The following is a 27185-nucleotide window of genomic DNA, read 5'->3' as shown; positions in this document are numbered from 1 at the left end:
TTTCATGTGTGTGATGCATAAGTTCCTATCCATTTATTGTCTGATGCCCTGTTGCCAGGCAGATTTCAGGAATTGTTTTCTTACAGATTCATACCTTTTGGTATTTACATATCAGGGCTGAACCCAATGTACTGGATGATAGATGGATATAGAATGGATTCCAGACAAATTGGGCATCTTACTGGTACATTGGCCTGTAGTGCAGAAAACTAGGTTTAGAAAAATGTTGGCTCAGTTCAGATCCATGGGGCAAACAATTAGAAAGATCCTTACTATCTCCATTACATGGTCCTTAGTCACCCAAGAACCCACTTACTGTACAGTGCCACATAGCTTCCCAACTGGTGTCTAAATATAATAGTTTATTGTGAAAACGGAGGGATGATTTCCAATTAGAGGGCGATTGAGGTGAGGGGAGAAAAATATCTTGGATGATATTCTACTTGTGAGTATGTTGTAGTTCTTCTTCTTATTGTAGATGTCTTTCTGCTTTTTGGTTAAAAGCTCTCTTAACTACTCCTCTCTCCAAACTTGACTCCCGCATGCCTATTCTACATATATTACTTATCCTAAAATCAGACCTTCATCCTTCTCTTCCTGTTACCTTTTTCTCTGTGTTAATTTCTTGTGTTACTTTCCAAAATATCAACGGTGCCTGGCAACTCGGTCACACAATGCCCCTTTCAACTTTATAGTGCTCCCAAGACCATCTCAAATACAGTTCTCCCCACTCAGTACTCCCATGCTTGCCTCAGCTCACCTCTTCCTTTCCTTTCTCCCACTCACTACAGTTCACTCACTCAAATAGTAAACTGCATGTCCTCGTGTTGGTGTTGACTGTATTATTGTGCCCTTGGCTCAGTGCTCAGCTTGCTTAGTTAGTCTCCTAGTCCTGACAGCGACAAGACGGCTAATATTAGGGTTACCTAATCCTGACAAAAGACAACACAAGCAGATCACAATTGTGGCCCGCACAATAAAGACACAGAGAGGAGCTTGTTAGTACTAACAACTAAAACTATTACAACCTCAATGGTTAAATATTTGTAGTCTTCAAAAATTGAGTAGTTAGTTTCACTCAGCTTAACAGTGTCATTCTTGAGCTTTCTGGGTGTGTTACTTTAACATTTTTCAAGTCACATGGGACTTTTTTTTAGCACACAAAATCCCATAAAAGTTCACCATGTGGGGAAGCTTCTATTTTGTAAGTCCAGGATAGGCAAGGGGTTCCTTTCTATTCTGTAAATGGCTATTGTTGATCTCAACACAGAGCCAATATAGTAGTATGTGACTATTCCTACAGCTGGACACAACAACTGATTACATTGATAATGTATAGTCGTGTAATTGCTCTTTGGAGCAATTGTAAATATTGATTGGCTGATGGCCCATCCAACTACTGACACAATGGATAAGGCAATTTGGCCATTTATGCATCTGACCAATTGCTCCTGATGTGTGGCTAGTTGAGATCAGATCTTTTGTTGTGAATATTTGTAGTGAATATTTACCCTTATATACCACCACCACCACCATAGCATGCAGCATCTTTATTTTTCTAGTGTGGCTATATCTCTTTGCTTTTATTATCAGTTACTTACTTTTCGGTGATAAATGTCCACTCCTCTGTGGGCCTTGTACAAGCTTTAGGGCTAGTCCACACGGGGAGATAGCGACGCGTTTGCGGTCGCGGCGACAAAGCGCCGCGACAGTCGCCGCGACCGGCGCAGGCGACAGTTTTGTATGGGCGCCTATGTAAAAACGCCTGTGCTAACCACACGAGGCGATGCGCTTTTCAACAGTCGCCTGAAAAAGCCTGGCGAGGCATTTTCAGGCGACTGTTGAAAAGCGCATCGCCTCGTGTGGTTAGCACAGGCGTTTTTACATAGGCGCCCATACAAAACTGTCGCCTGCGCCGGTCGCGGCGACTGTCGCGGCGCTTTGTCGCCGCGACCGCAAACGCGTCGCTATCTCCCCGTGTGGAATAGCCCTTAGGCTCCACTCCTCCTCCAGACAGGCTCCACTCTTCAGCACCAAGCTAAATTATTTAGTGCAGCAAGGCTCAGTAGTGTCCCATCCCACAATCTGAGGAGAACAGAAAACAATGAAAATCAGATAGCAGGTATCTTACAGAATTTATCAAAAGCTTATATTTCAGTAGACAAGCCAACTTTTCTCTTTAATAAATAGGACATGACACGCTTTTTAGCGGCAATGTTTTACTGGCTCCATTACTGCTTGCTCCATACAAGTAACTGACACAACGAATAAACACTGTTCATGTCCATGGCACTAGCTACTGTACAACACCCCTATGTCTGTGCACCGCTCCAACTCCAATGGCTACCTTGTGTGTGAACAATATTTGCCATGATATGATTTTTTTTTACTTCCAAACTCCTGGCATGACTTGAAAATGCTTCATTCAAAAATTATTGTACTTAAAGCTGAAGATTTTTTGGGTAAAGTGCCAGTTAGCTCATATATACAAATAAATTAAAACATTATTCGAGTCCCCCTTCTATTGTTTTAAGGAGCACCCTAGACAGTTAACAAGGGTTCTTCCCATGTGCCCTTCAGTGTGCCATATCCCTTACGCACTGCTTTTGGACAGAACAGAACCTCAGGTTATGATTTGTGCTGTAGGCAAAAGAAGCTTACCATCCATCCAAGCTGGCAAACCCCTCATTATAAACAGGGATATCTCAATGACATGACATGTTACACCCCTCTTTATCTATATGGCTCCTTTATCCTTTTTATGTCTCAACTTTCTTCTTTTTTTGCCAATGGCTTAGAAAGCCACTTGCACATGTATTTAACATCAAAATCTCCATAAGTGGTTAGAGGTGTCTCACCGCCTGCCTGGGGAATTTGGGCTGACTGCTTCTGGGTGTAAACAATGCTAATCACGTTCTGTGTTCTCTTGTCTGTTTTATTTTTTTCTTCCATCCAGCAGGAAGGCTCCCGCATCACCTACACGACCCACCATTATTCGATCTGCCGATCCGTCCCTCTTAGATTATTAAATGGAGGCCTGGCCGCTGAATACAACTCTCTCACTCCCTTTCTGCTCACTCATTACACCTCTCCCAGGCATGGTGCAATCTCTCGCTCTCTCTATCCTCTCTTTCACTGTGTTGTAAACACTGGTTCAGTGTCGCACCAATGTATTGTACTGTACAGAAGTGTAGTGTTGTTCCTTCCACCATATTGTAATGTTAACGTGCCAGCAATCTCTGGTTAATGTTTTTTTTCTGTTCTCCTCACAATGCCCTTATGCATTATCATTTCACTTGCTTACAAAATTGATTTACCTTATTACCTCCACCACTACAGCAGAATTTTTTGACAACTGTCAAAACAATTGAATTTCTAGGCATATTCAATAAGGAAGAGACAGGAACTTGGCCTGTGTTTCCTTTAACATATCCTAAACTGTGCTCCTTTTTAATGTGACTGATCTACCTGCTGCTTACTGTGGTCTATAGCTCTTGTTTCATACCTTCTTCTTCATGGCTCCATCTTGAAGGAGCAATTTACATTTCTGCACTCCATATATTAAGGACTGTGGTGCCAGAACCTAAAAGAATTAAGAGTGAAAAATTATCAGGAAAGCTGCAAGAAGACCAGGACTGGATGAATATATAACTTAAAATAAAAAGTACCAGTGCTTGCAGATTAGATATTATCAACGTAACCAAAAGGTGAAAGCAAAACGGAATGTTTAAAGCACTCTAGGGGTGGGTGACAATGGGTTTAGAATTGTGTGGTTGGACACTCCAAATTTAATTTAAAAGCGGAAATGAAAAATATGAATGCTTCTGCCGATTTGCATATAGGTTGGTAATAAAAAAAATCTGTATTTGATCATTTCTTGCCCAACACGTGCTTCAGTACAGTACCTCACCGGCTGAAAACCAGCAGCATACTCAGTCCTAACCTTGTTTTGCTATCCCAAATCATACTGGTTTTACCATTCTTTGCCTAAAGAGATGTATAGATATATATTTTTAGAAAGGATTTCATTTTTATGCAAACCATATATTTACCAGATTCGCATATGCAATGCACACCTCCTACTGAATACCTGCCCACACATTTTTAATGGTGGTATCTGCCAGCTCCTTTTCACTTTAAGGCTGAACCCCCATTTCAGGGTTGGAAATTCAAAAGCTTGTATTTAAAGTGTACAGCCACAGGAAACACAGTGCCGGAGAGGTTTATATAGTCCAGAGTCTCTTGCCATGTCAGAATCAATACACTCACCCATTACTAACCAGCAAGTGACTTGTGAGATCTTGGCATATCAAGGGATCCTTGAGGATAGCTCTTCTGAAGAGTACTACATTCAGTGTGAAAGGGCGCACAAATGCTGGTACTAAATTGTTTTTTTTGTCCTCTACAAAGTTGATCACTTCTTGTCTTTCCTTCCTTTTCTTATCTTTTCCCGTCTTTGGTTCCCACCAGGGTTAGTCCTTCAAGGCCAGAATCTCCTAAGACTCAGTATGACCTGTAACCCTCCTCTGGCTCAGACTGTTGCCTGCTTTCTACCTGTTCTGTCTTGGACTGTGTGACATTAACCACACTATTTGTTCTGTTGTACAATAGTTGTGCTACACACATATGAAATGTGATTATTGGTATGAATTAAACAAGTCATCCTCTCAGTTGCATTACGGAAAATTATGTCTGTGGTAGTATGATATCCTTATATATACTATAAATAATCCTATATATATATACATATATATATATATATATGAGAACTTAAATATATGTTTCATGATACGTAAGCCAATGTGCTTCCATGTCGATTTGAGTCTTTAGTATATCATAAGTCTGGGGAAATGACTAATGTTGCTCAGTTAGCAGCTGGTTCTGTATCTTTGCATGTAAAGAAGCCTCAGTTTTTGGAAAAAATGTTCTCGGTGCTGGTGTTTAGCTGTTATAAATGTCAGAGCGTTGAATAAAATATGTTTCTTTAAAAAAATTCAAAGTGATGTGCCCCTTCTTTTTAATGCACCCACATTGGAAAACATTTATTTTAATGATATACATACACTTTAAAAATGCTTTGTTATTTTCTATCATGTTAAAGGTTCAGATTGCTTATATATTTGGGTGTAAAAATGGAATGGTTCTTTTAGGTGACCCACCCCCCTAAGCCCAGTCTTACCTTTTAGATAAAAGCTAAGTCTGAGTGTCAATCGACTCTTCAGAAGTACATTTTTAATTGGATTAATTCTGATATTGCTTGTTCCCTACAATCTTGGGACTACAGTGGGGAGAATGAAACTACATTTCTTATATCTGTAACCATGTTACAGTATCAGATAAAGGAGGCCCTGACTAAGTGCCCTAACTTGTGCACAAAGGGCTCTATAGTTCCAAAAACCTCAAAGGTTCCTAACACAGTGGAGCTTACAATCTATCTTAGCTCCCTATTACCTACACTATGATTCATTTTTAACAGAAGCCAATTAACATTCATGTATGTTTTTGGATTGTAGGAGGAAATACATGTAGACAAGGGGAGAACACACAGGACGCAAGGGAAAACCAGAAGCTCCACCAGCCTGAACACCACAATATTCTCCTGTCACATTGTAACACATAGAAAGAGGCAGTCCAGTCTACAACCTCTTTCTGGATTTTGCACTTTCATAAAACCACCTATACCAACCACATTCTTCTAGCAAAATACAGACCTTACAAGCAGACAACAACTAGTAGGCTAGCAGAATGCATACATTTTTACCAAGGTATCATTTCTCAGTTATGGTGCATGATAATGGGACAGATGGCTTGCACTCAAGCACCTAGTTAATACATCCAAACACCATTACAGCCAATAAGTATGGTGAAAAGGCATGGTGAGTAAACAATAATATGGATATCAAGCGGACATTACATGCAATATTTGCCTTTCTACCTCTCTTAATAAGGACATGACAGAATCAGTCTGAAATATATATATAAAGCATTAGCATATTTGTAGTACTTTATAGAGATTATAAACAATGTCTTTCAGTTTACAATCTATGGTCTCTATCACACAAACACACACTAAAGTCAATTACATCAGGAGCCGATTAACTTTCCTGTAAGTTCTCAAAGTGTTGAAAGAAACTGGAGTACTCAGATGAAACCCACGCAAGCACAGGGAGAACATAATCACTCCTTGCAGAGGCCCTGGCTTGAATCAAAGCCTAGGATCCCAGTTCTGTCCGGAAGCTAATCCACAAATAAACACACACAAAAACACTGGTTCCATAAAATATATGAAAAGTGAGAAAAAAATTAAATTCAAAATGTTATCTTATCAATGTACAAGGACATCTGCTATGTATTTTACCACACTGGAAATATTTACTATACATTTTAAAAATTGTTAATGGTTTTTGTGTATATATAATAAACAATCACACACACGGATAGATATTTTAGAATGACAGTAGGCTAGATTAAGCACATTGATAGTTATATTTATGCTTAGTAGTTTGGAACGTTATCTATAAGAGCAGCATTTACTTGCAATATCAGGTCAGTGGCACTCACGAATTATAACAGATGGGTGTTCATTCAGGGAATTTTCATTTTTGGTGCATTTTCATTGCTCAATAGTTGGCGGTTGTCAGAATGAGATAAACCATTGGCAGGAGACTGTCTGAATGGTATGGTGCAGCTGTCAAAACAAAATAAATTATTTGAATGTTGTAATATACAGAAATGCAAAATGGATAATTAAAAGCTCTTTGGTGATAACCTGCATTAATGCTGTAGGGTATCATAACTGTAAATTCCGTAGTCAAACTATACAGCATTAAATGACCAGTTCACCTTTTTTCAATTCAATTACTGTTGTACAAGAAAATAATGACTATATTCAAATGTTTTCTATTTTTTGTTTAGCTTTTCTGTTTAAAAAAAAAATCATATTTTGTCCTCCTTAAATTGCTGTTGCTTTTTACATGACCAATGGTGGCCACATAAAGATTTTTTTCTTCAATCGCTCCCAGTGCCTGCCTAATACTAGACAATAATCATATACATTACCTGCTGCATTTTACGTGTTTAGATTTATAAAAAAAACAAAGAGGGGTATAGAACACAAAATAGAGAACATATAGGAAAATATTGTACATACAGTAATCTACTTCCCAGTTATAGGAACCTCCACTACTTCCATTCCCAACATGCTTTCAGCTCAATTGCTTATTACAAGTAATGACATTTGTTTGTAGCATAGTACCTGACTGTTGTACTTGGAACCAAATTTTAAGATTGAGAATAATAATGATAAGAGAGAATTTTCAATTCAGACATTAGAAAAACTGCTAATAAAACTTCCTGAGGGACTAGAACCTAAATGAAAATTTTGCAGTTCTATGGACTTACAATTATGTACAGAAACCTAATTAATATTCGTATGAATGTGGCACAAAATTAAATATTCAGCTTAAAGGAAAATTATACCCCCCAAACAATGATGTCTCTTTAACAATATAATGCATAAAACTGCTCATATGTAAAACCCTGCTTCAAGTAAATAAACCATTTTCATAATAATATACTTTTTCAGTAGTATGTGCCATTGAGTAGTCCTAAATAGAAAATTGCCATTTTAAAAAATAAGGGCCGCCCCCTGGGATCGTATGATTTACAGTGCACACAAACATACCAAACAAACCGTACTTGTTAGGTCACATGAGCCAATTAAAAGAAAGAGTTCTGTCTTTTGCTTCCATACTTCTTCCTGTTATAGTTAGAGTTGTAGTATTTATGGTCAGGTGATCTCTGAGGCAGCACACAGACCATCACGAAATGGTGGCTCAAGGCAAGAGATGTAAAAGGGCAATATTTACTTAAAGATATACATCAATTTGGTGAGATTCTTTAAAATAACACTTAAAATGATGTAAACTATTTGTTGCATAAATATTCATTTCGGGAGTATAGTTTTCCTTTAAGACCCAATAAAACCTGATGAAAGAGGAGGGAACTTGTTTGGTAGTGGAAGTGGAACCTCTTACTGATGTTTTAAAATTCCCTTTAGAACAGAGCTGAGTCAAGGAAATTTGGCAAACGAAACAAGTGGTGTGTCTGTACTATCATACATTTACCTCCTGTCTGGCAGAAACAGTGGCAAAAACAGTCCTACTTACACAGATAAACATCAGTTTTCTGAAATTGCTGATTCCATTTTCTCAAAATGACTGTGTCATAGGCAGGTGTCTACTACAAATGCTCTTTTCATATGGGTTTGATATATAAACGATTGACTAAGTAACGGTTTGGACTAAAATTCAATAACCCCCGGCATGTCAACTACACAGAGGCATAAACAGCCTTCCATGGGGTGAATAAATGGTTACTGTCTATGGTATCGTACAGTACCTCCTACAGATTGCCAGTCCAGGCCTGTGACTAACCAACAAACATACACAATTCTGTTTAGATATTCTTAAAAAGTCGTAAATGCAATAATCCACCACAATTGTCAGCACAAGTTCCTAGAATTCCCCATAGTGACAGTCCATGCCCACTATTCCCATAAGTGGCAACGCAGCTTTTTACACTACACTGAAGCAGCAGAGCCACACCCAACAATTCCCCTAAGACAAATGAAACAACTCTGTGCTAGCTGTAATGTCGTTTTATTTAAACTGGATATATTTTAGCAACTATAATAAGCCACTCGCACAAACCAAGAATGACTCAATAGAACATTACTTTTTCAACACCTAAAATACAAAGCCCCATAATAAGAGCTGCACAGTAACAAGAGAAATACATGTTTCACAAGGCATAGAAAAAACAAACTACATTCCAGGCTTCCAATCACTTTCCGCTGTCTATATAAAATTAACAGCAAATGAATCAGGGGAAATCTCGTTAACCCCTTTTAAGCGGTATCGAAAAAAACGAATTACCTTGCTACTGTGAAAACTCAAGTGGTCAAAGCTGTATGAAGATGGAATGTGGATGAGAGCAAAACTCACAAAGAGTTCCAATTCCCAAAGCTGCTTGCTGTATGGTAAAATGTCCTTGATTTGTTTGCCTTTAAACTTGATTGGGAGTTAGCTAAGTCAAAACCAGCTTTGGGTGCAGAAGCAGGTCAGGGGAGGCAACAAAATAACTATTGCACTTGTACAATTCACATTTCTACTACTATAGTTCTCTTCTGTCCTCAAACCCATTGAGCTTTTTTTATCTTCTCTTTTTGCAGCATTCTCACTTGCGAATCTATTTGCCTTTCCCTTTGTTGCACTTTTACTCTCCTTCTACTTTTCTATTGTCCACTCTTTTTTAAAGCAATCTTCTCCCCTTGTGCCCTTCTCTGACATTTTTGTGACACTCTCTTCTCTTCTTATGCCACCAGGCTCAGACTGGCAATCTGTGGGTTCTGGCAAATGCCAGAGGGGCTGCTGAATGATTCCATAGAAAGTTACCATATAGTGGGCTGGTAGGGGGCTGTTTGGGCCTCTGTGTACTTGGAATGGCAGGGCCTGTTTTGACTCCCAATCCAGGCCTGTATGCCACTCTATAATCCTTCCCTTGAGGCAAACTTCTCTTCTGCCTATGTGTCATTCTGTTACTTGTCACTCACTTCTTCTCTCTTTGTGCCATTGTGTTATCCTTCCACTTTATGTATCTCTCATCATGTCTCTCACACCACTTTCTTATTTGCTCTCTTTGTGGCACTCCCTTTTTCTGCCCTGGTGTAATTGCATTTCCCTCTCTATTTGAGGGAATCTTTTCTTTTACCCTTATACCATTCTATAATCCTTCCTTTGAGGCAATCTTCTCTTCTTCCATTGTCATTCTGTTACCTGTGACACCACTTCTTTTCTCTTAGTGCCATTCTGTCATGTCTCTCTTATCATCTCCCCTGTGCCACTTTCTTATTTGCTCTTTTTGTGGCATTACCGTCTTCTGCCTAGGGTTGCCACCTTTTCCGAAAAAAAAAAAAAAGAATACTGGCCTTACTGTATAGTTATCTTTTTTCCCTATTAATAACATTGGGATCAACCATTATTTGTAACCACCAGGCCAGTAAAATACCGGTTAGGTGGCAACCCTATTTCTGCCCTTGTGTCATTGTCTTTCCCTCTCTATGTGATAATGTGAGACACTCTTTGCATCTCTCCTTGTGCCCTTCTCTTATCATTTTGTAACACCCTCTTCTTGTCCCCTTATGCTGTCCTATAATCTTTCCCTTGAGGCAATATTCTCCTCATCCTATGTACCATTGTTGTATCTTCTCCATTTGTGCCTTTTATCCTTTCCCCTTTGTGACATTCTCTTTTCCTTCCCAGTGCCAATCTCCTATTCTCTCCTTGTGGCACTCATTTCTTCTCTTCAACAGTCTCTCCCTCAGCTTCACCCCTGCACCACTTCCTTCTGTGCTCTTTTTGTGGCACTCTCAGCTTCTCTCTCAGCTTCTCTCTCAGACCATTTTCTTTCCTCTCTCTCTTTGTGGCAATCTCTTATTTTGCCTTTCATTTAGCCTCTTCCTATGTGGTTCTTTGCATGATATATGTGTCATTCTCTCTTTCCCCACACACCCTTGTGTCACTGTCCCCTCATGAAGCCTTGCCTCGTTTATTTACTTCCCAAGAACGGAGCACTGTCCGTCACGTGACTTTATCCTTTCCCAACCTCCCTTGCGAACCGGCTTGCGTCTGTTACCAGGCAACGCCGCACAGCTTCCGGCTAGCTAATAGGAGAGCGCGGAAGAAAGCGAGGGCTTTCAAACCGACCAATCAGCCGCCTAGGAGTAGCATCCCGGAAGAGAAGCGAACGGAGCTAAACATCGGTGGGCATCCAGAGGGTCTTTGAGAGTTGGATACGGTTGGTAAGGTAAGCGATAGCCGCCAGGCACTCTCATGCCAGTCACCTTTGTTGAAATGGATCAGTTCCATCCGTTCCCGGGTGCTCTGGATGGAGTCCTTATCTTGTCATTGATACGGACCCATTGGGGCTAATGTAGTGTTTTGGTGCTGCTGCAGAACCTCTTGGGCTGTACAGATCGACCCTCTGTAGTTTCCCTGTTTTGCTCCAGTCACTGCACTTCCCATTCATTAATACATACTAGAACTTGCTGCTGCTGCAGAACCTCTTGGAAAATACCAATTAACAGCAATTATTTCTATCACCTGTGTTATGTCAGACACTTGCTGCTGCAGAACCTCTTGGAAAATCCCAATTAACAGCAATTATTTCAATCCCCTGTGTTACGTCAGACACTTGCTGCTGCAGAACCTCTTGGAAAATCCCAATTAACAGCAATTATTTCTATCACCTGTGTTATGTCAGACACTTGCTGCTGCAGAACCTCCTGGGCAGCACAGATCGACCCACTGTAGTTTCCCTGTTATGCTCCAGTCACTGCACTTCCCATTCATTAATACATACTAGAACTTGCTGCTGCTGCAGAACCTCTTGGAAAATTCCAATCAAGAGCTGTCATTTCACCTGTGCTATGACAGACACTTGCTGCTGCAGAACCTCTTGGGCAGTACATATTGACTCCTGTCATTTCCCTTTTATGCTCTGGTCACTGCACTTCCTATTCATTAGTAAATACTAGAACTAGAGCCTCTTGGGAAATACCAGTTAACAGCTGTCATTCCTTTCGTATGTACCCCTGCCCTAGACCCTGAGCTTTCAGTTCTTTACTAGCTCTTGCTGCTGCAGAACCTCTTGGAGCGTAACAGCACCACATTATAGATGTGATTGATAACTAAAGATCAGATGTTCTTTTCTGTTCAGCATTGGCTACTACAAAAGCTTTTAGAAAGTATTTAAAGGGGTTGTTCACCTTTGCGATAACTTTTAGTATGATGCAGAGAGCGATATTTGGAGACAATTTGAAATCGGTTTTAATTTTTTATTATTTTTGGTTTTTTAGCTTTTTATTCAGCAGCTCTTCTATTTGCATTTTAATCAAACTGGTTGCTAGGGTCCAAATGACCCTAGCAACCATGCATTTCTTTGAATAAGGCACTGGAATATGAATAGGAGAGACCTAAATAGAAAGTAATAAAATGTGAACCACCCCTTTAACAGCTTCCCAGACCATAGTTCTGTGATAAAAGGGGTAACATGGGTCCCTTACGGTAATGTAGACTGCACTAATGGATTGTAGTTTATTTCCACTTGCTGCATGGTAGGAAGCTGCACTCTTATTAAGATTAATTTAATAAGCTTCATTTTGTGCAGTTCAGTTTGTACAGTATCTGCCTGATTCTTGTTACCCATGCCCTTCATTGTAATTAATATCAGTTGGTTTCCTCCCTTTGAGTTCTGACATTCCTGATCTGCAATGTAAGCTTGGGTTTGTGTTAGACTAGTGTAGGGGTATCCATGGGAACTGTATGCTGGTAGTTTAGAGTCAATTGAAAGTTGCTCAACCCATGCAACGGTTAATAACCCTCATTTAGCACAGACTGGGATGCTACATTGTTGCTTGCAGCTTTTCTCTGGTTTTAAAGTTTTATTCTGTTTGCAAAGGTAGAAAAATTCTTAATTCTATTGTTATTTTGTTATGTTATTTTGGCTAATATGGGAGTTGGAAACACTTACGGATATACAGTATGATTGTTATTTCTTGCTGCCTGGTAGCAATTTAGCAGTAAAATATTTTAAGGTTTCCTATGCTTTTAGAATGCATTATTTTTAATTGATATTCATGTGTGTAACCAAGTTTGAAATGAGTGAGGGGGGAACCTTTTAGCATCAGGTAGTCACTTTGCCGGCCCACCCCATGTCTGTTGTTTTATTTTCCATTAACCCCACCCTATTTTGTAGTCTCTAGTTCTAGTTTTGTTCACATATGAGATCTGTATCTTGCCTAGGTTTTTTCCTTTTATATTATGCATATTGCCAAGAGTTTGGATTTGTATTCACAGATGAACATTCATGCTCAATAGCGATTGGTATGAATTTGAAATTGAGTAACTGTGGTTTAGCCTTTTACTGAGTCTTGTGTTTCCTTTGTGTTTAAATGACTCATTTCCAAAATCCCAAAAGAAGAAGAAAAGTCTCCTCTGTCATATTTCTGTGCCTTGGGCACCAACACCCTGAGTGTCAGCTCAGTGAAACACAGACTTGCAATGAAGGAAAATTTACATGCAAGAACTGCACAGTGTATGATATTCCTGTTCTCCTCACAAAGCAGGGGACTGAAATGTCATAACACAGGAGGTTCCATATAGCCTTTCTCAATGCAGTACGTAGGCCCAAAAATAATGTAGAAAAATTGAGGCAATAGTGAAATGATGGCTGCTGAGATGTCTTGTTAATGACCAGACTATTCTTTTGTAACTTCATATTTTGGGCTGTAAGGCTGCCAGGACCAGGAAGTATGGACATAAGAGTAAGATCCAAGCATCAAAGTATCTGCATAGTGCAAACTGCAGGGAGATGACAAGTATTGTCTGGAACAGGCAAAAAGTCGATTAATCAGAGATCAGACAAAATAATAGCCCATCTAAGAACTCCTGGGCACTAATCCAGGGACAAGCCAGGGTATTTTATAGTAATTTAGCACCAAAAGATGTCCTCTCTGTGATGACTCCATAATGTAGCACCAGAACATTGAATGTAATGCTGCAGGCATCATGAAACCACTACTCCCAGAAGTGACATTTGAATCCAGCAGATGAACACCTTATACTCATCAAACTGTTTCTTTTTGGCCATGTGTTTTAGATCTGCCACCTGTTACAGCTGATAGTACTCCCTCCAGAAGAGGGCAATGAAAAACCGCTCTCCCTCTCCACCGCTGCATGTTCATGTTGATGAAAGTACTCCAGTCCATGTCCACATTAAAAAGTCTTCCAGACCCCCTGCAAAGACACAGGTGGGAAATAACCAGATACTGATTATCTTCTAGACCCTTCATGATATTGCGTGAAGAACTAAAGCAACCTGAACTATTTTACCTTTTTTTGTGCAGCAAGGAGCCAAGCTAAAAAAGAAAGGGATGGGAAATCTCAGGAGGAGTGCAACTGTGAAGACCAAGGTTCCATGGATCCCACCTGGGAAGTCCTCTTTGCGAGATGCTGGTTTAAAGTGGGAGGTACATTGCCTTCTTCTACCTATGTTTTACACATATTTTAACTCTGCGGTATTTAGGGCTTTGGGAAGGTACAGAACTACTCAGGGTGCTGCTGAGCCATCTGGCCTTCAAACCCGACCACTGAAGAGACAGTTGCTGCTTCTTTTAATGCAATTAAATATATTCAAATCTATGTAACATGAAAGTTTAAATTCAAGTGACTTCTTTAAAATGGCAGTTGCTTATGCCTTCCACCTCCAGGGCTTAACCCATCGCTTGGACATCACACCTCCAGATACAGAAAGAATGTTTTCAGCTCTGAGAATGAGTGACCTGTCTACAGACGAAGAAGAAATTAAGCGCAGCAAGATGAACTCTTATGAGGAAAAGATTGCCACTTTGATGAGTGAAATGGGAACTCTGAAGCATGAGGTGAGGGTAATGGGTGGGCTGCAGACTTGCTTTGGTGTAGTCAGAGCATAAATAAGAAATGACCATTGTCCCTGCCAACATTTTCTGCTGTTAGTTAGAGCTACAGAAAAGGGAAAAATACCTGGGGAAATGTGAGGAACAACTAGCTGCATCCAAACGTTTACTGGAGGCACAGCAGGAGGAGCTGGCCGAGGTGTCCCAGGAACTTGTAGAGACAGAGAATGAGAACGTCTGGCTGAAGAGAAGCCTTGACCGGATCCAGGAAGAGAAGGGATTAAGTATGTAAGTATCTGCAGCAATTATATGCAGAAAATTCCATGGCAGCTCTTACAAATCAATCTTCAAATCACTTTCTATAATAATCTGTGGAAATGCTCTATGAATGTGGCACTTATTATCTGAAAACTTTCCCATTACCATGTTAGGGCAAAAAAACTGTGTGTAGTAAGGTTGGTAATGTAATGAATTTTTTTGTTGTGGCTGTGATCTTGATAAATGGCTATTCTTTAGGTTTTAATATTGTATTGCCTTTATATTTAGACTTCAGAAGCAGCAGTTGCAGGAAGAGAAAGCTCACCTTCTGGCTAAGCTATTAGAGGCTGAAACTGATGGGGCAGAGGCAGCGAAGCAAGTGACCCTGCTGAGTGACACCATCCAAAGACTGAAGCATGTAAGAAGCCCCAGGGATACTTACACTCTTTTTGCACTTAAAGCAAACTATTCCTTATCCTCCCTGTTGTCTGCAGGAAAAAAGAATGACAAGTACAGATATTAACCTGCTCACTAGGCAAAAGGAATTGCTGCTACAGAAACTGAACACCTTTGAGGACACCAACAGGAGCCTGCGAACGCTACTGAGAGAGCAGCACCGCCAAGAGGTAAGCACTGTATATTGGTTGGTAGTGGGTGAGGCAGGCACAGACTGGCAATCTTTCAGTTCTGGGCCAGTGGGGGGCTATTTGTGCCTTTGTCTACTTGAAATGCCAGGGTCTAATTTGATTCTCAGTCCAGACCTGGGGTGAGACAGTGCAGGTTGTTATGGCTGCTAATGACTGTGAATTTTGCTCTGTCCCTCTCAGACAGAGACATACCGACTGATGGAGCAAAAGGAAATGCTTTTGAAGAAACTGTCTGATGCTGACACAGAGAAAATGGTAGGTCTACAAAGTGGTACACATACGAGATAGATTTCTGAGAAGTCTATTCTATGTGCAAGGCATCCCATCGATTCCAGCAGAGAAGGACAGACTAGGGAATCTCACAACAGAATTGCCTGCCATACTATATAGGAGATGAATTGGGGTTTATGATTTTAGTATTGATAACTTGACTTCATATCATCAGTAGTTGAGTGCAGAAGTGCCTGGGTATTTACTAAGGGTTAGGTAAAACCCCATTTAAATATTGGTATCGCTTCTAGAATGCAAGAAGTTAAATTAATGTATAAGTGATATATAGATCTTGCTGTATAATGATCCCAAACTAACCACTTCTACCATGTCCCCAACACAGCATCTACAGTTAAAGCTTCATGAGCAAGAAGAGAAAGTGGAGGATCTTTTAGCACAGCTGAAGACTGAAAAGGTTTATTCATATTCTGAGACCTGATTATTATGTTTTTATGTCAGACCTTTTTAGTTACGGTTGGTGATTTATTTAACAGGATCTGTCCAAAACTGCATCTGAAGTCTCCAAGTCCATAGAATCTACAAAAGCACATTTACAGGGACAACTGAGAACGCGTGAGGCTGAGAACAATCGCCTGTCTGTGCAGATCAGGGTAAGATGAATGAGGCCTAGTGCATCTTGCCCTCTATGTACAAGAATACCTATAAATAATTTTGTAACCTTATGCCAACTATGCATGTCTCAATCATCCTGTTCAGTAAAGTTGTGATCTTTGGTGCATTTTTTGCTAGTGAATGTCCTCCATAATTGATGGACTGAAACAAAGAACTAATTTTTAGCTCATGTGTGTAGCCATATGGCCTATGTGATAACAGCATTCATATAAGACGCCATTTAACAGTTCATCAGCTCCATAGTGTTTGTGTGTGGGTGTGTGTTTCATTTGGTCTTTTAACACCAGCTTTTTCTTTAATATGCAGAATTTAGAGCGTAATGAGGCTCATCAAAAAGAAGAAATTGTCAAACTGATGGAGCAATTAACAGAGTTGAAGCAGAAAGTGGATTCCGAGAAGGAAGCCCTAAAGAAATCTGTAAGAGCACAGAAACAACGAGCAGAGAGAAGTGAGGAGACCTTAGAGATGCTTAACAGGCAGCTCGTGGGTAATGTAAGTGCAAGCCAACACATTCCTATAAAGAATATATTTTCATTAGATTGCTGCAATTCTGCCTGGAATAAATGGAGACCTGTGTATGAGACACATTTACATAGTAACTTTTAATGATCGCTTAGTAGAATGATTTTTTTTCAATAACCCAGTGCATGTATCTCTAAACAAACAACATACGTATATAACTGTACAGGTACTTGCAGCTGACGTGTACTCCTGTGCTGTGTAGGACTTACTGCACCTGCTTACTTTGTTTTTTTTTACTTTCCTTCTGTTTAATGTGGCCAGCGTGAGCTTTATAGCATGTTCCTATTTATCTTGTTTCAGGACTCTGAGCTGGCTAAGGCCTTATCCAGTGCTGAAACGTGGAGGAGTCGATACAATAAACTGATGAAGGAGAGCAGTCAGCATGAAGAAGAGGTTGCAGTATTGAGCAAGTAAGGCAATGGTATAGAAAAAGAAAAGGGTAACTGTATCCACTAATTCCAGATTACAAGACTCTGTCTTTCCCTACCAGTCGACTCAAAGGCCTGCTTGGAGAGAGTCACGGTATAGAAGAGAGGGGCCGCTTGGAACGGGACTCCCTTCTGGAGAAGCTGCATCAGCAGACCACAGAGAATACATGCCTGAGACTAGAACATGAAAAGCTGAAGGTTAGCATTCTGCATACCTTTATGCTATATTCAGATATTTAATATTTCTTAAAGGACAATGAAAGGTTAATAAACATGCTGTGTTAAAGGAACAGTAACATCAAAAGTGTTTTAAAGTAAAGAAAATTCTTATAAACAAGCTGCTGTGTAGCAATGGGGACAGCCATTTAAAGGAGAAAAGGCTCAGGTCACACAGCCGATAGCAAATAAGCTCTGTAGCACAGAGAGGCGAAAGGGAAGATTTTAGTCAGAAGGTGGCTGCGTTCCCTCCACCAGCCAGCAACTTCACAGCTTGGTTTTATTAAAAGCATAAATATGCTTTATAAAAATAAACATAGCGATTATGGAGTGGTATATGAGGACTACCAAATGGGAAAAGAGCAAGTAAGGCATTTGTTCTCCTTTAAAAGTTACCTTAAAGGAGTTGTTCACCTTTAAATTAACTGTTAGTATGATGCAGATAGTGATAATCTGAGACAATTTCATTTTTTATTATTTGTGGTTTTTGAGTTATTTTGTTTTTTATTCAGTGACTCTACAGTTTGCAATTTCTGCCATCTGGTTGCTAGGGGCCAAATTACCCTAGTAATCATGCATTGATTTGAATAAGAGACTTGAATATGAATAGGAGAGACCTGAATACAAAGATGAGTAATAAAAAGTAGCAATAACAATACATTTGTAGCCTTACAAAGCATTTGTTTTTAGATGGGTCAGTGACCCCCATTTGAAAGCTGGAAAGATTCAGAAGAAGAAGGCAAATTATTCTGAAACAATAAAAAAGAAATAATGAAAACCAATTGAAAAGTTGCTTAAAATTGGCCATTCTATAACATACTAAAAGTTAATTTGAAGGTGAACCACCCCTTTAAAGAAACCTCTGTTGTGACTTCTAGGAAGCTTTTACATTTGATTTAATGCTTGTAAAACCACAGTAGAAATTTGAAAACTGGAGAAAGAAGTGCAAGAGCTCTAAGGGATGTACTCTGCAAACTGCCTTGGAGGTTGTATATGACTCCTGTTGTGTTTCTTTCTACAGTTTTATATGCAACCTGTAATAATTAATGGCGGTATAGGAATTCTTACAGACACTCTTTGGTCTTCCTGTAGGCAAGTCTGACAACAGTAGAGGAAAAACTAAGTCTGGCCCAAAGTGAGGTACAACAGCTTAAAAACTCACTACGGCAGTACGAGGGTCTAGTTGATACCTACAAAGAACAGGTACGTACATTTATAGTCAGTCATTTTTGTCCTGGGTGGGGGTAATTTTACTAAAAATAAGATTTGTGCAAAAGCCTCAACTTTTTCTCTGTCAGCCAAAAAGCGCTGCACTGGTGTGGTGACTGGAGTACAAATTGGGAACAGGTGCTACTGCCTATGCACTGTTTTTGAGATCCTGATATCATTTTGTATCTGTCTCCTCTAACAGTTACAAAAGAGTCGCCAGGAAGCAAATAGTATAAGCCTGCAGCTGGAAATGTCTGAGAAGGAAAACAAAAACATAAAAGAAGATATGAACTTGGAGCTGGAACAGGTGATCATCAATCTACATGCAAATATAGGGCTCTGGCATATCCGTAGAAACCACACATATGGTATTTGGAAATGCATGGTATTAGTATAAAATAATATAATGAACACCTCATATCAAGTATTGTACCGTTTACAGACTCCACCCATTTACCCCCCAAAAAAATAGAAATTGTGTGTACTTCAACAACCTTGTATAACCTTGTGAATTGGGTGCAAAAGTCCAGAAACCCTTGCCAGGGGTTAAGTAGACGTACTAGAAAAAATACAGCTTTTTTTCCCCGTTGTCCAGCCGGCCCAGTCCTTTGCTGGGTCAGACAATCTTTTACCCATTATTCTCTTTGAGAGCAGTCTTTATATTTGAATGTGTGGGCTTGCAAGGACATAAGTATGGTATATAAACAGTGTGACCAAGTAGGTACACTTGAGGTAGAGTAGAGTGGTATTAGTGTTCGATTCATTAAGTGCAAGTCAGTACAAGCATATGTAGGTTTAGCACACAAAGGTAACCATTGTCTAGGGAGGTGTTCATTTTATGGCTCCCTTGCTTCCATGCACCCTAAAACTAATACTGAACACAACTGACTGTTAAGTTTAATGGGGATATAAAGGCAAAAAAATTAAATCCCATTTTTGCTTTTTTTTTTGAAAATTAAATCTATCTCCAATATACTTTAGTTAAAAAATGTGTACAATTTTTATAATAACCCTGACTGTATGCAGTGAAATTCCCCCTTTTGTTTTACTTGCTCTGAGTGCTGCAGATAGGAAACTTCAGACGATCCCGAACTGCTCTGCAGGGAAACAATCATACTTTCAAACAGCAGGGGGGAGCCCCCCACCTTACTTCCCTGACCTCGAGCAGCTTTGTTTGTTTCCTCTAAAGCAGCTGGTGACTGTGTAGAGTTTTGTATCCGCAGACCCAGTGCAGTCTGCATATTCTGATTATTAATCAGTCTTGCTGTATCAGCTTCTATAGCAGATATTATTTGACTTGTGCTGGTTTGATAATTTATGGTGATCCCCAAGCTTAACCTCCCAACTAAATCTGAGACCAGACTGGGCTTGTGCGTAGTCTTGGTCTTGCAAAGATGTTTAACAAAGTTACAAGATGACAGCTCCTTTCGGCCAACATTGAAAGCATAAATCTTTTGTTTAATTAGGCTTATGGTGCAGAAAGTTCATGTTTATATTTAGTAAAGAAAATACAGCATTTCTAGCATTTCTATTTTAGACTTTAGTTCCCCTTTAAGGCAAGGCAATGGAGTAGTGTGCATAGACACGCGTACTTGCATTTGAATGGACACAACGCAGTAACCAATTTTGTGCTTTCCGTAACTCTTCATTACCTTTAATAAGCCCTGTTATCTTTAATCTCTAGATGCGTAGGAAATTTCAGAATCGTTTGTCAGAACTGGAGCACCTCCCAGAAATTCTGAAAAGCACAGAGTTGGACCTGCAGGAGTGTCATCAACAACTGCGCTCATATGAGCAGAAGAGCAGTGAGCTCTCATCCACTATTTCTGACCTGCGAACCCGGGTAAGAAATTGGCGCAACTGTGCCCTGTAAACCAAGGTGCAGAGACAAGGATTCAGAATCATTAATAGGAACTTTCTGAACCAGATTCATAGCAAGGCTCTGAAGTCAGAACTTCATGGCTCACATCAACTTCCCCTATTCCTAAATAAAAATGTCTGTGCGATTAACTGTGTCTTGTTTTCATGTCTAACAGTACTGTTTAATTTTCTCTGCATGTTTTCATTACTAATAAGCTTCATGAGGTCTTTCTTTTCAACCATTTTCCTTTGTACTTATTCTAAGAACTTTTGCAGGTAGACTTTCTCTGTCCTTGATGAGACATCTACTAGCAGTGTCATGGTTGTAGACCTTTATTATCTGTTTGATATTACAAATTGAACGCAGCTAGCCTCTGTGACTTTGCAGTGTGAGTCTTGCCTAAATTGCCATGGTCTTTTAAGAAGGGAAGCCACAAGGGTTTTATCACCTCCCTTAATCCACCTGCTTTGTTATAATCTCTTTACAAGAAACCAGAAGGGCTGTTGTGACCTAGAAGCCCAGGGGCATGGCATAATGTTACCAGAGTGTTGTCAGCCAAATTAGACCATAAACTCCATAGCAGGGGGAAATTTGCTAGGTTTTGTAATACATTAGAAGTATTATAATTGCATTTTTGCTACCATGGATTGTCCTCTGTCCTAAGAACAATTCAGCTTGAAACCCAAGCACTAAACTGGGTATACCTGCAAGTAACTTGTTTGTGGACACTGCTCTCCTTTTGTTAAAGGTCCCTTTTTGCCAGCAGGGAACCAGAAAACCTCTTCTCTCCCCATCTTGGTCCATTTTGTAACCAGATTATCCACGTTAAGGGTCCAATCCTTGCTTTCTCCAGTAGACTGCAACTTTTTCCTTACAGGAACAGTGACACCAAAATGAAAGTGTGTTGAAGTAATGAAACTATAATTTACTTTTGCACTGCACTGGTGCAACTGGTGTGCTGAAAAAGGAGAAAAGGAACAGGTAACACAGCAGATAACAGATAAGCTCTGCAGTGTACAATGTGATTTTTCAGAACTTATCTCTTTATCTACTGTGTATCCTGTGCTTGAATGGCTGCCCCCATGGCTACACAGCAGCTTGTTTATATAAACTATAGTAGTACTTATCTGTTATCTGCTGTGTATCCTGTGTTTGAATGGCTGCCCCCATGGCTACACAGCAGCTTGTTTATATAAACTATAGTAGTACATATCTGTTATCTACTGTGTATCCTGTGCTTGAATGGCTGCTCCCATGGCTACACAGCAGCTTGTTTATATTTACTATAGTAGTACTTATCTGTTATCTACTGTGTATCCTGTGCTTGAATGGCTGCGCCTATGGCTACACAGCAGTTTTTTTTATATATAGTATAGTTGTGTTTCTGAAGCAAACACACCAGTTTTACACCAGTTTTACACCAGTTTTACACCAGTTTTACACCAGTTTTACACCAGTTTTACACCAGTTTTACACCAGTTTTACACCAGTTTTACAAGTGCAGGACAACAGTACATTATATTGTCACTTTCATTTTATTATGTTATTGTTCCTTTAACAATTATTGTTTTATTAGGCAGTAACTGACTACAAGATTGGAGTAGGGGAATGTATTTTACTTCATGTGCTGTCCATCCCCACTGTTTGTTTCCATGCTCTTCTGTCACCGGTATGGCAGGGGATGACAGGTCTGTTTAAAGGGGAATGTATAATCTCTCAGTAAATAGGAAAAACCACACTATACTGAACAAGAGAAGCCTAAATAGGTTAAATGTCATCAAACAACTTTTTGAACATTCGCCTGAGAAATAAAATGTCTAGTTGTCAGAGTGTCTGCCTTGTAATTTGAGTCACAGGCCCATCAAGGGGAACTGGCTTTCACAGTGCTACCTATCGTCTATCCTGCAGCAGTTTCAAAAAGAATCTCTTAATCCTTCATATGGAAAAAATACAAATGAAGGTCCAAGCTTTTACTCATGCTGGTTCAGGGTTCTACAGACATTTGAAAATATTTTTTTGGACTTTTGCTTAAAATGTTAACCTTTCAGATGGAACAGCAGGGAGACAAGATGGAGTCGACAAGGGACCGATATCAGTCGGCAGTGGAAGAGAACAAACATTTGGTCATGAAACTTGAAGAACTTGAAAGGTGATGGCTGTAGATGTCTACTAATATTATTAAATACACAGTTTCACACAGGGGTCTTATTTACAAATCCCACTGGTGCAAGTGCTGGAGCCCTAAGGGGCCCAGCACTGGTGCAAATGCTGGATCCCTAAGGGGCCCCCTTGCCATTGTAAGCTGCTTTGTTATTGGTGAATTCACATCTACTGTACAATTACATTTCACGTCCACTTCTGTATAGAACTACAGGGTGCAGTGGGACAGTTTTAAAGAGGGGTTACTTTGATCCCCTAGGCTAGTGTCTGATGGTGTTAATTGCTGCAGGAAGGCTTCTAAGTATTTGACCAATATGCCTGAAGGAACACCTGTGTGTGCATCAGTTGGGATGCATTGTTCTAACTTCCTAAAAAAAAGATGGAATGTGTCTTGATACTGAGGATGCAGAGAGGGTAAAATATGACCCTCTATGTACCTTGTATTGCTCAAAGGTGAATTTTAATATGAGTACTTCAGCTGCATTACCAGTTCACCCTGAGTGCCACTTCAGCCATGGAAATATTCAGCAAAACTATGTAAAGATTGCTCCATAGTGGAGGGTAGTACAGTGCAGTATTATAATTGTTTGATCAGAGCAATTCTACGGGTGCACAGCCTGTGTAATTTTGTTGATAAATAAACATTGTGCCAACAGTTTGCTCCAAATCCAATGTGCAAGTAGTAGGGATAGCAAGGATGACTGCATTTTCTTGCATCAGACCGCTGCTTCTTGCAGTTGTCCAAAACAAGACTGAGGAACAGCCCAGTCTGGCTCTGCATCTTCCCTTTCTCCATATGCTAATTCTATAATATAAGTGAGTTTTTGTCTTGGCTGAACTAGGAGACTGGAGGATGCTAGCACCCAAAACAGAGAACTTCTGCAGGCTGTAGCCAAGCGGGATGAATCCATGCATCAGAACCAACAGCGGCTGGACGAGAAAACTCGCGAGTGTTCTGCCCTGGCTCGCCAACTAGAGGCAGCTATTGAGGACTCCAGAAGGCAGGTGAGACTTTCAAACAAAGGAACCATTTTATTTGCTACCATGAAGCAGTACTGAGTCCTTTTTCTGTTGCACACAGGTGGATCAGACAAGAGAACGTGTCACATCCAAAGAGAGAGTAACTCAGTCTAAAATCTTGGACCTTGAAACACAGCTGAGCAAAACCAAGACAGAACTGAACCAGTTCCGACGTAGCAAGGATGATGTGAGTATCAAGGGAAGAAAACTGCCATATAAGTGTCACATTCATATGGTCTGCAGCAGAGATGTTTATTCCATTATTATCACTAGATCCATAGGCAACGGGTGGTCTGAAATAGGGAACCATGATCAAGTACAGGAAACCATCAGTACTACAAATAATACTGAAGTACAACTTCCAGAATACTTCATTTTTCTAACATAGTGGAATTCTGGGAGTTCCTGTCTGAAGTCAGATTCGTCTCATTTGAAAACAGGCCAAATCGGTTGTTTTTGTTAAATTTACAATATATACCTTTTACTTTTGTTTTGTTTTTTAACCCCATTTAACCCCCGATACTCTGGATGTTGCAGTGGGAAGAGTTCTGGCAGGTGATTTTGCATGTGTGTCCTAGGACACTAGAATCTTCATTTTGATTGGCTTTTTGTACCTATACTTTATGTGCCGTCGGGCGGTTGAGTGGCTTGGAGGGTATGTTGTCTTCTAGAATGAATTCACGAATGCTGCAATTATTTTTCTGCTTTTGTTGTTTTCTTCCAGGCTGAGCGAAGATTTCAGAGCCGCCTGCAAGATCTTAAAGATAGACTGGAGCAGTCAGAAAGCACCAATCGAAGCATGCAGAACTATGTTCAGTTCCTTAAATCCTCCTATGCCAATGTGTTTGGTGATGCCACTTTATCCAGCTCCCCTATTCGACCTCGCACTCCACTCTAAGGGTGCTTTGCTTAACTCACACAACATAGTGATCACCATCTCAATTCCCTGTTGGATTGTTTTATAGATAGATCACTAATCTAACGAAGTTCTGGTAGTGTGTGACAAAGATCTGGCAGCTGATTTTATGACTATTATAAGAACAATAAGCCCTCCATTCACCTTTTCACAAATCTCATCAGCTCCCATCCTGCTGCCATCCACAAAAGGTTAATCTAAATGGACTGTTACAAAAAGAACTCATAGGACTACCATGTGCCGGTTGAAGGCCCTCAAGATAAATCAGTCTTTTAAACATGCATGTTTGATCATTTGGATTTTTTTTTCTGTGTATTTTTCAGTATTTAGTTTTGTTCCAGTTTTAAAGGTTTCCAATATTGCCCCCTTTTTGAAAAGCTCATTCAGTTGGGCTTATGTAGAAATGTTGCATTAGACACTATCTGACATGCCAGAAATAAATATAAATCCACAGATTAAAAGGAAGCCGTGATTACCTGCCTCTGACATGCAGGATCACAGGCTCACAGAGTCATTCAACAACTCCCTTGCCTTTTTTCCCTGGCCCCACAGAGTTAAAAGAAACCACAATAGTTTTCCTTTCACTCACACAAACCATTGATCAGCCCCATCAATGACTGTCAGGGTTATTCAACCTCTCCCTTGTCCATGGTGAAGTGATTTACTCTGATACTTGAAATTCTTATGTTCCTTTATTTTGGTGGTACAGATAGTGTTTATGCAACTTTATTTTTTTTACATAAGCCTAAACAGAAAAAGTGCATGTCAAAAAGGGGGGTATATTTTCCTTTAATGGCAACCAACAAGTATAGTTTTAGCTCCAGATTTTTATCTTTTAGTATGCTTGATTTTAGGGGCATAACTACATGGGTCATAATTGTAGCACTAGGGTTAGGGTGGACCAATTAATGAAGCTGGTGCTGAACATACTTTTTGCTTAAACAAACAAACAAAAAAAAAAGACCAATATTAACGTAGTATAACAGAGCCATTGTACAATCCCGTTGGTGTTGAGGTATATGGGTGTACAAAGGTGGTTGATTTAAGGTAGGGTTGTAAAAAAAAGATTCTCAAGGAGGCCTGCACATGGGCCTGATTATAGACCATGCCTTCTGGAATGATGATAAACTTCTTACCTTCTTTGCTCTTAATTGTGTCTGTTGGATGCCACTAAGCACTGGTTATAAAAAATGCTGCTTTAGAAAAGTAAAAGATCAGCTGGAGCCCTAAAGAATCTTGCATTGGGTTGCTTTACAAGTTCACATGTACGACAGCCTTATGCAAGCAACTCACTCTACACAGATATGCTTGTTTGGGACTTTAGTGGCACTTTACAGCTGCTAAGGAGGGACTTTTTCCATTATTATCACTGAGCCGTGTGCTGTGAACTCCATGATGAAGCATAGCCTTAATGGGATATGTTGTGTGCTGATTGTGTGTCTTTCTTTTACCAGCTCACTGTTTCTATCTAATGAAATGGATTGTGATAACTGTAAGTGTTCCCATTTATGCATTAATGTGTGCTTGTTTATCACATATGAGTTGGCATTATACAATATTTGTGTAGCTTACTGCTCAGGGATTCAAATCATTGTATAAGTTGCCTCAGACTCAATACAATTTGCTTTCTGCAGAACACTTTATTAGCAAGGTACAGTAAGTGGCAGTAAGTTATGGCTCAAGGAGTATTTGTCTGGTGCTGCTACCCAGTGGAACCAACCCCCTTCCACCTGTTATCACTTTAAATAGTAGTAAATTAAAAGTGTGCATAGAGCGGAAACTAGCAGAATTCTACACAGGCCACTGAGGTTCAGCCTCTTCCTTCTCCATGTGCATCAGCCAGTGTAAATTTAATTCACTAGTATTGTGAGCAATGTGCCATAATACCTGCAGTATAAGGCGATAACGGCATTAAAACTGGCCCTGGGCATTTTCAAGATTAAAGCAGCAATATACCCCCTTGTTTAATGTGAGTGAAATGAATAGGGCATGGGCTGAACATAGTTTCTGCTTGTTGTTGCAATTAGCAAATACACCACATTCTACTTCCTGGTTTGTATAATTACAATCACAATAAAAAAAATCACCATTCCACTGAGATGCATGAGTATAATGTGCTGCTCACTGTAGTAGAAGGTGGGTTTGTTTATCTAGAGGCTTCTTAGTGGACTGCTGATTTGATTTGACTGTGCTCATACAAACCAGTAAATAAAATGTGATTTTACTTTGATTCAAATGTTGCCCTGTTTAGTGCAAGACAAAACAAAACCAATACATACATTTTGCATATTGTTTTAATCAAAAATATGTTCTGCACAAGCCCTGTTCGTTAAGTGGGTATACTGCCCTTTAAAGGGAGGCAGCTATCAGTCATAACTACCCAGGTGTCATAGAAGCACCCATATGTTATAAAAATGCATAAACAAACACATACAGATGCTTAAATGAGAATTTATTTTAAATGAATTAGATATCAACAATGATGTTTTAAAATAACAATAAAACACAATCGGCACTCATCGTCATTTCCCTTCAATACTAATCATACTTG

At 39.7% G+C, this 27185-nt stretch overlaps 2 protein-coding genes across 23 annotated transcripts in view; both read left to right on the top strand.

The window, feature by feature from the left end:
• The window catches only part of LOC108704479 (dynamin-1), a 52838-nt gene extending 45826 nt beyond the window's left edge, over positions 1-7012 (top strand). For 10 of the 21 annotated variants that reach the window (XM_041573200.1, XM_041573197.1, XM_041573188.1 and 7 more), the window contains one exon: positions 2957-4993. In XM_041573200.1, the coding sequence (XP_041429134.1) occupies positions 2957-3029 (73 nt within the window). In that variant the 3' untranslated portion in view covers positions 3030-4993. Of the gene's footprint in view, positions 1-2956; positions 4994-5513 lie in introns of those variants that run through there. The other 11 variants (XM_041573205.1, XM_041573189.1, XM_041573202.1 and 8 more) reach the window with 5 other exon arrangements.
• A 3794-nt stretch (positions 7013-10806) lies between these two features.
• On the top strand, positions 10807-24659 carry odf2.L (outer dense fiber of sperm tails 2 L homeolog). Of its 2 annotated transcripts, NM_001369851.1 has the most exon segments (20): positions 10807-10866; positions 13720-13870; positions 13967-14089; positions 14330-14500; positions 14595-14782; positions 15041-15170; positions 15247-15378; positions 15580-15654; positions 16013-16084; positions 16164-16280; positions 16609-16794; positions 17125-17234; positions 17315-17450; positions 18561-18671; positions 18880-18984; positions 20362-20520; positions 22587-22687; positions 23541-23703; positions 23780-23905; positions 24443-24659. In NM_001369851.1, coding segments are annotated over 19 exon segments (2484 nt in total). In that variant the 5' UTR covers positions 10807-10866; positions 13720-13765; the 3' UTR covers positions 24617-24659.
• The last annotated feature ends 2526 nt before the right edge of the window (positions 24660-27185 follow it).

The sequence above is a fragment of the Xenopus laevis genome, chromosome 8L (genome assembly GCF_017654675.1).
Source record: "Xenopus laevis strain J_2021 chromosome 8L, Xenopus_laevis_v10.1, whole genome shotgun sequence".
NCBI lineage: Eukaryota > Metazoa > Chordata > Amphibia > Anura > Pipidae > Xenopus > Xenopus laevis.
Note: the sequence above shows the minus strand (reverse complement) of the source record. Positions and strands in the feature narration are given on the sequence as shown.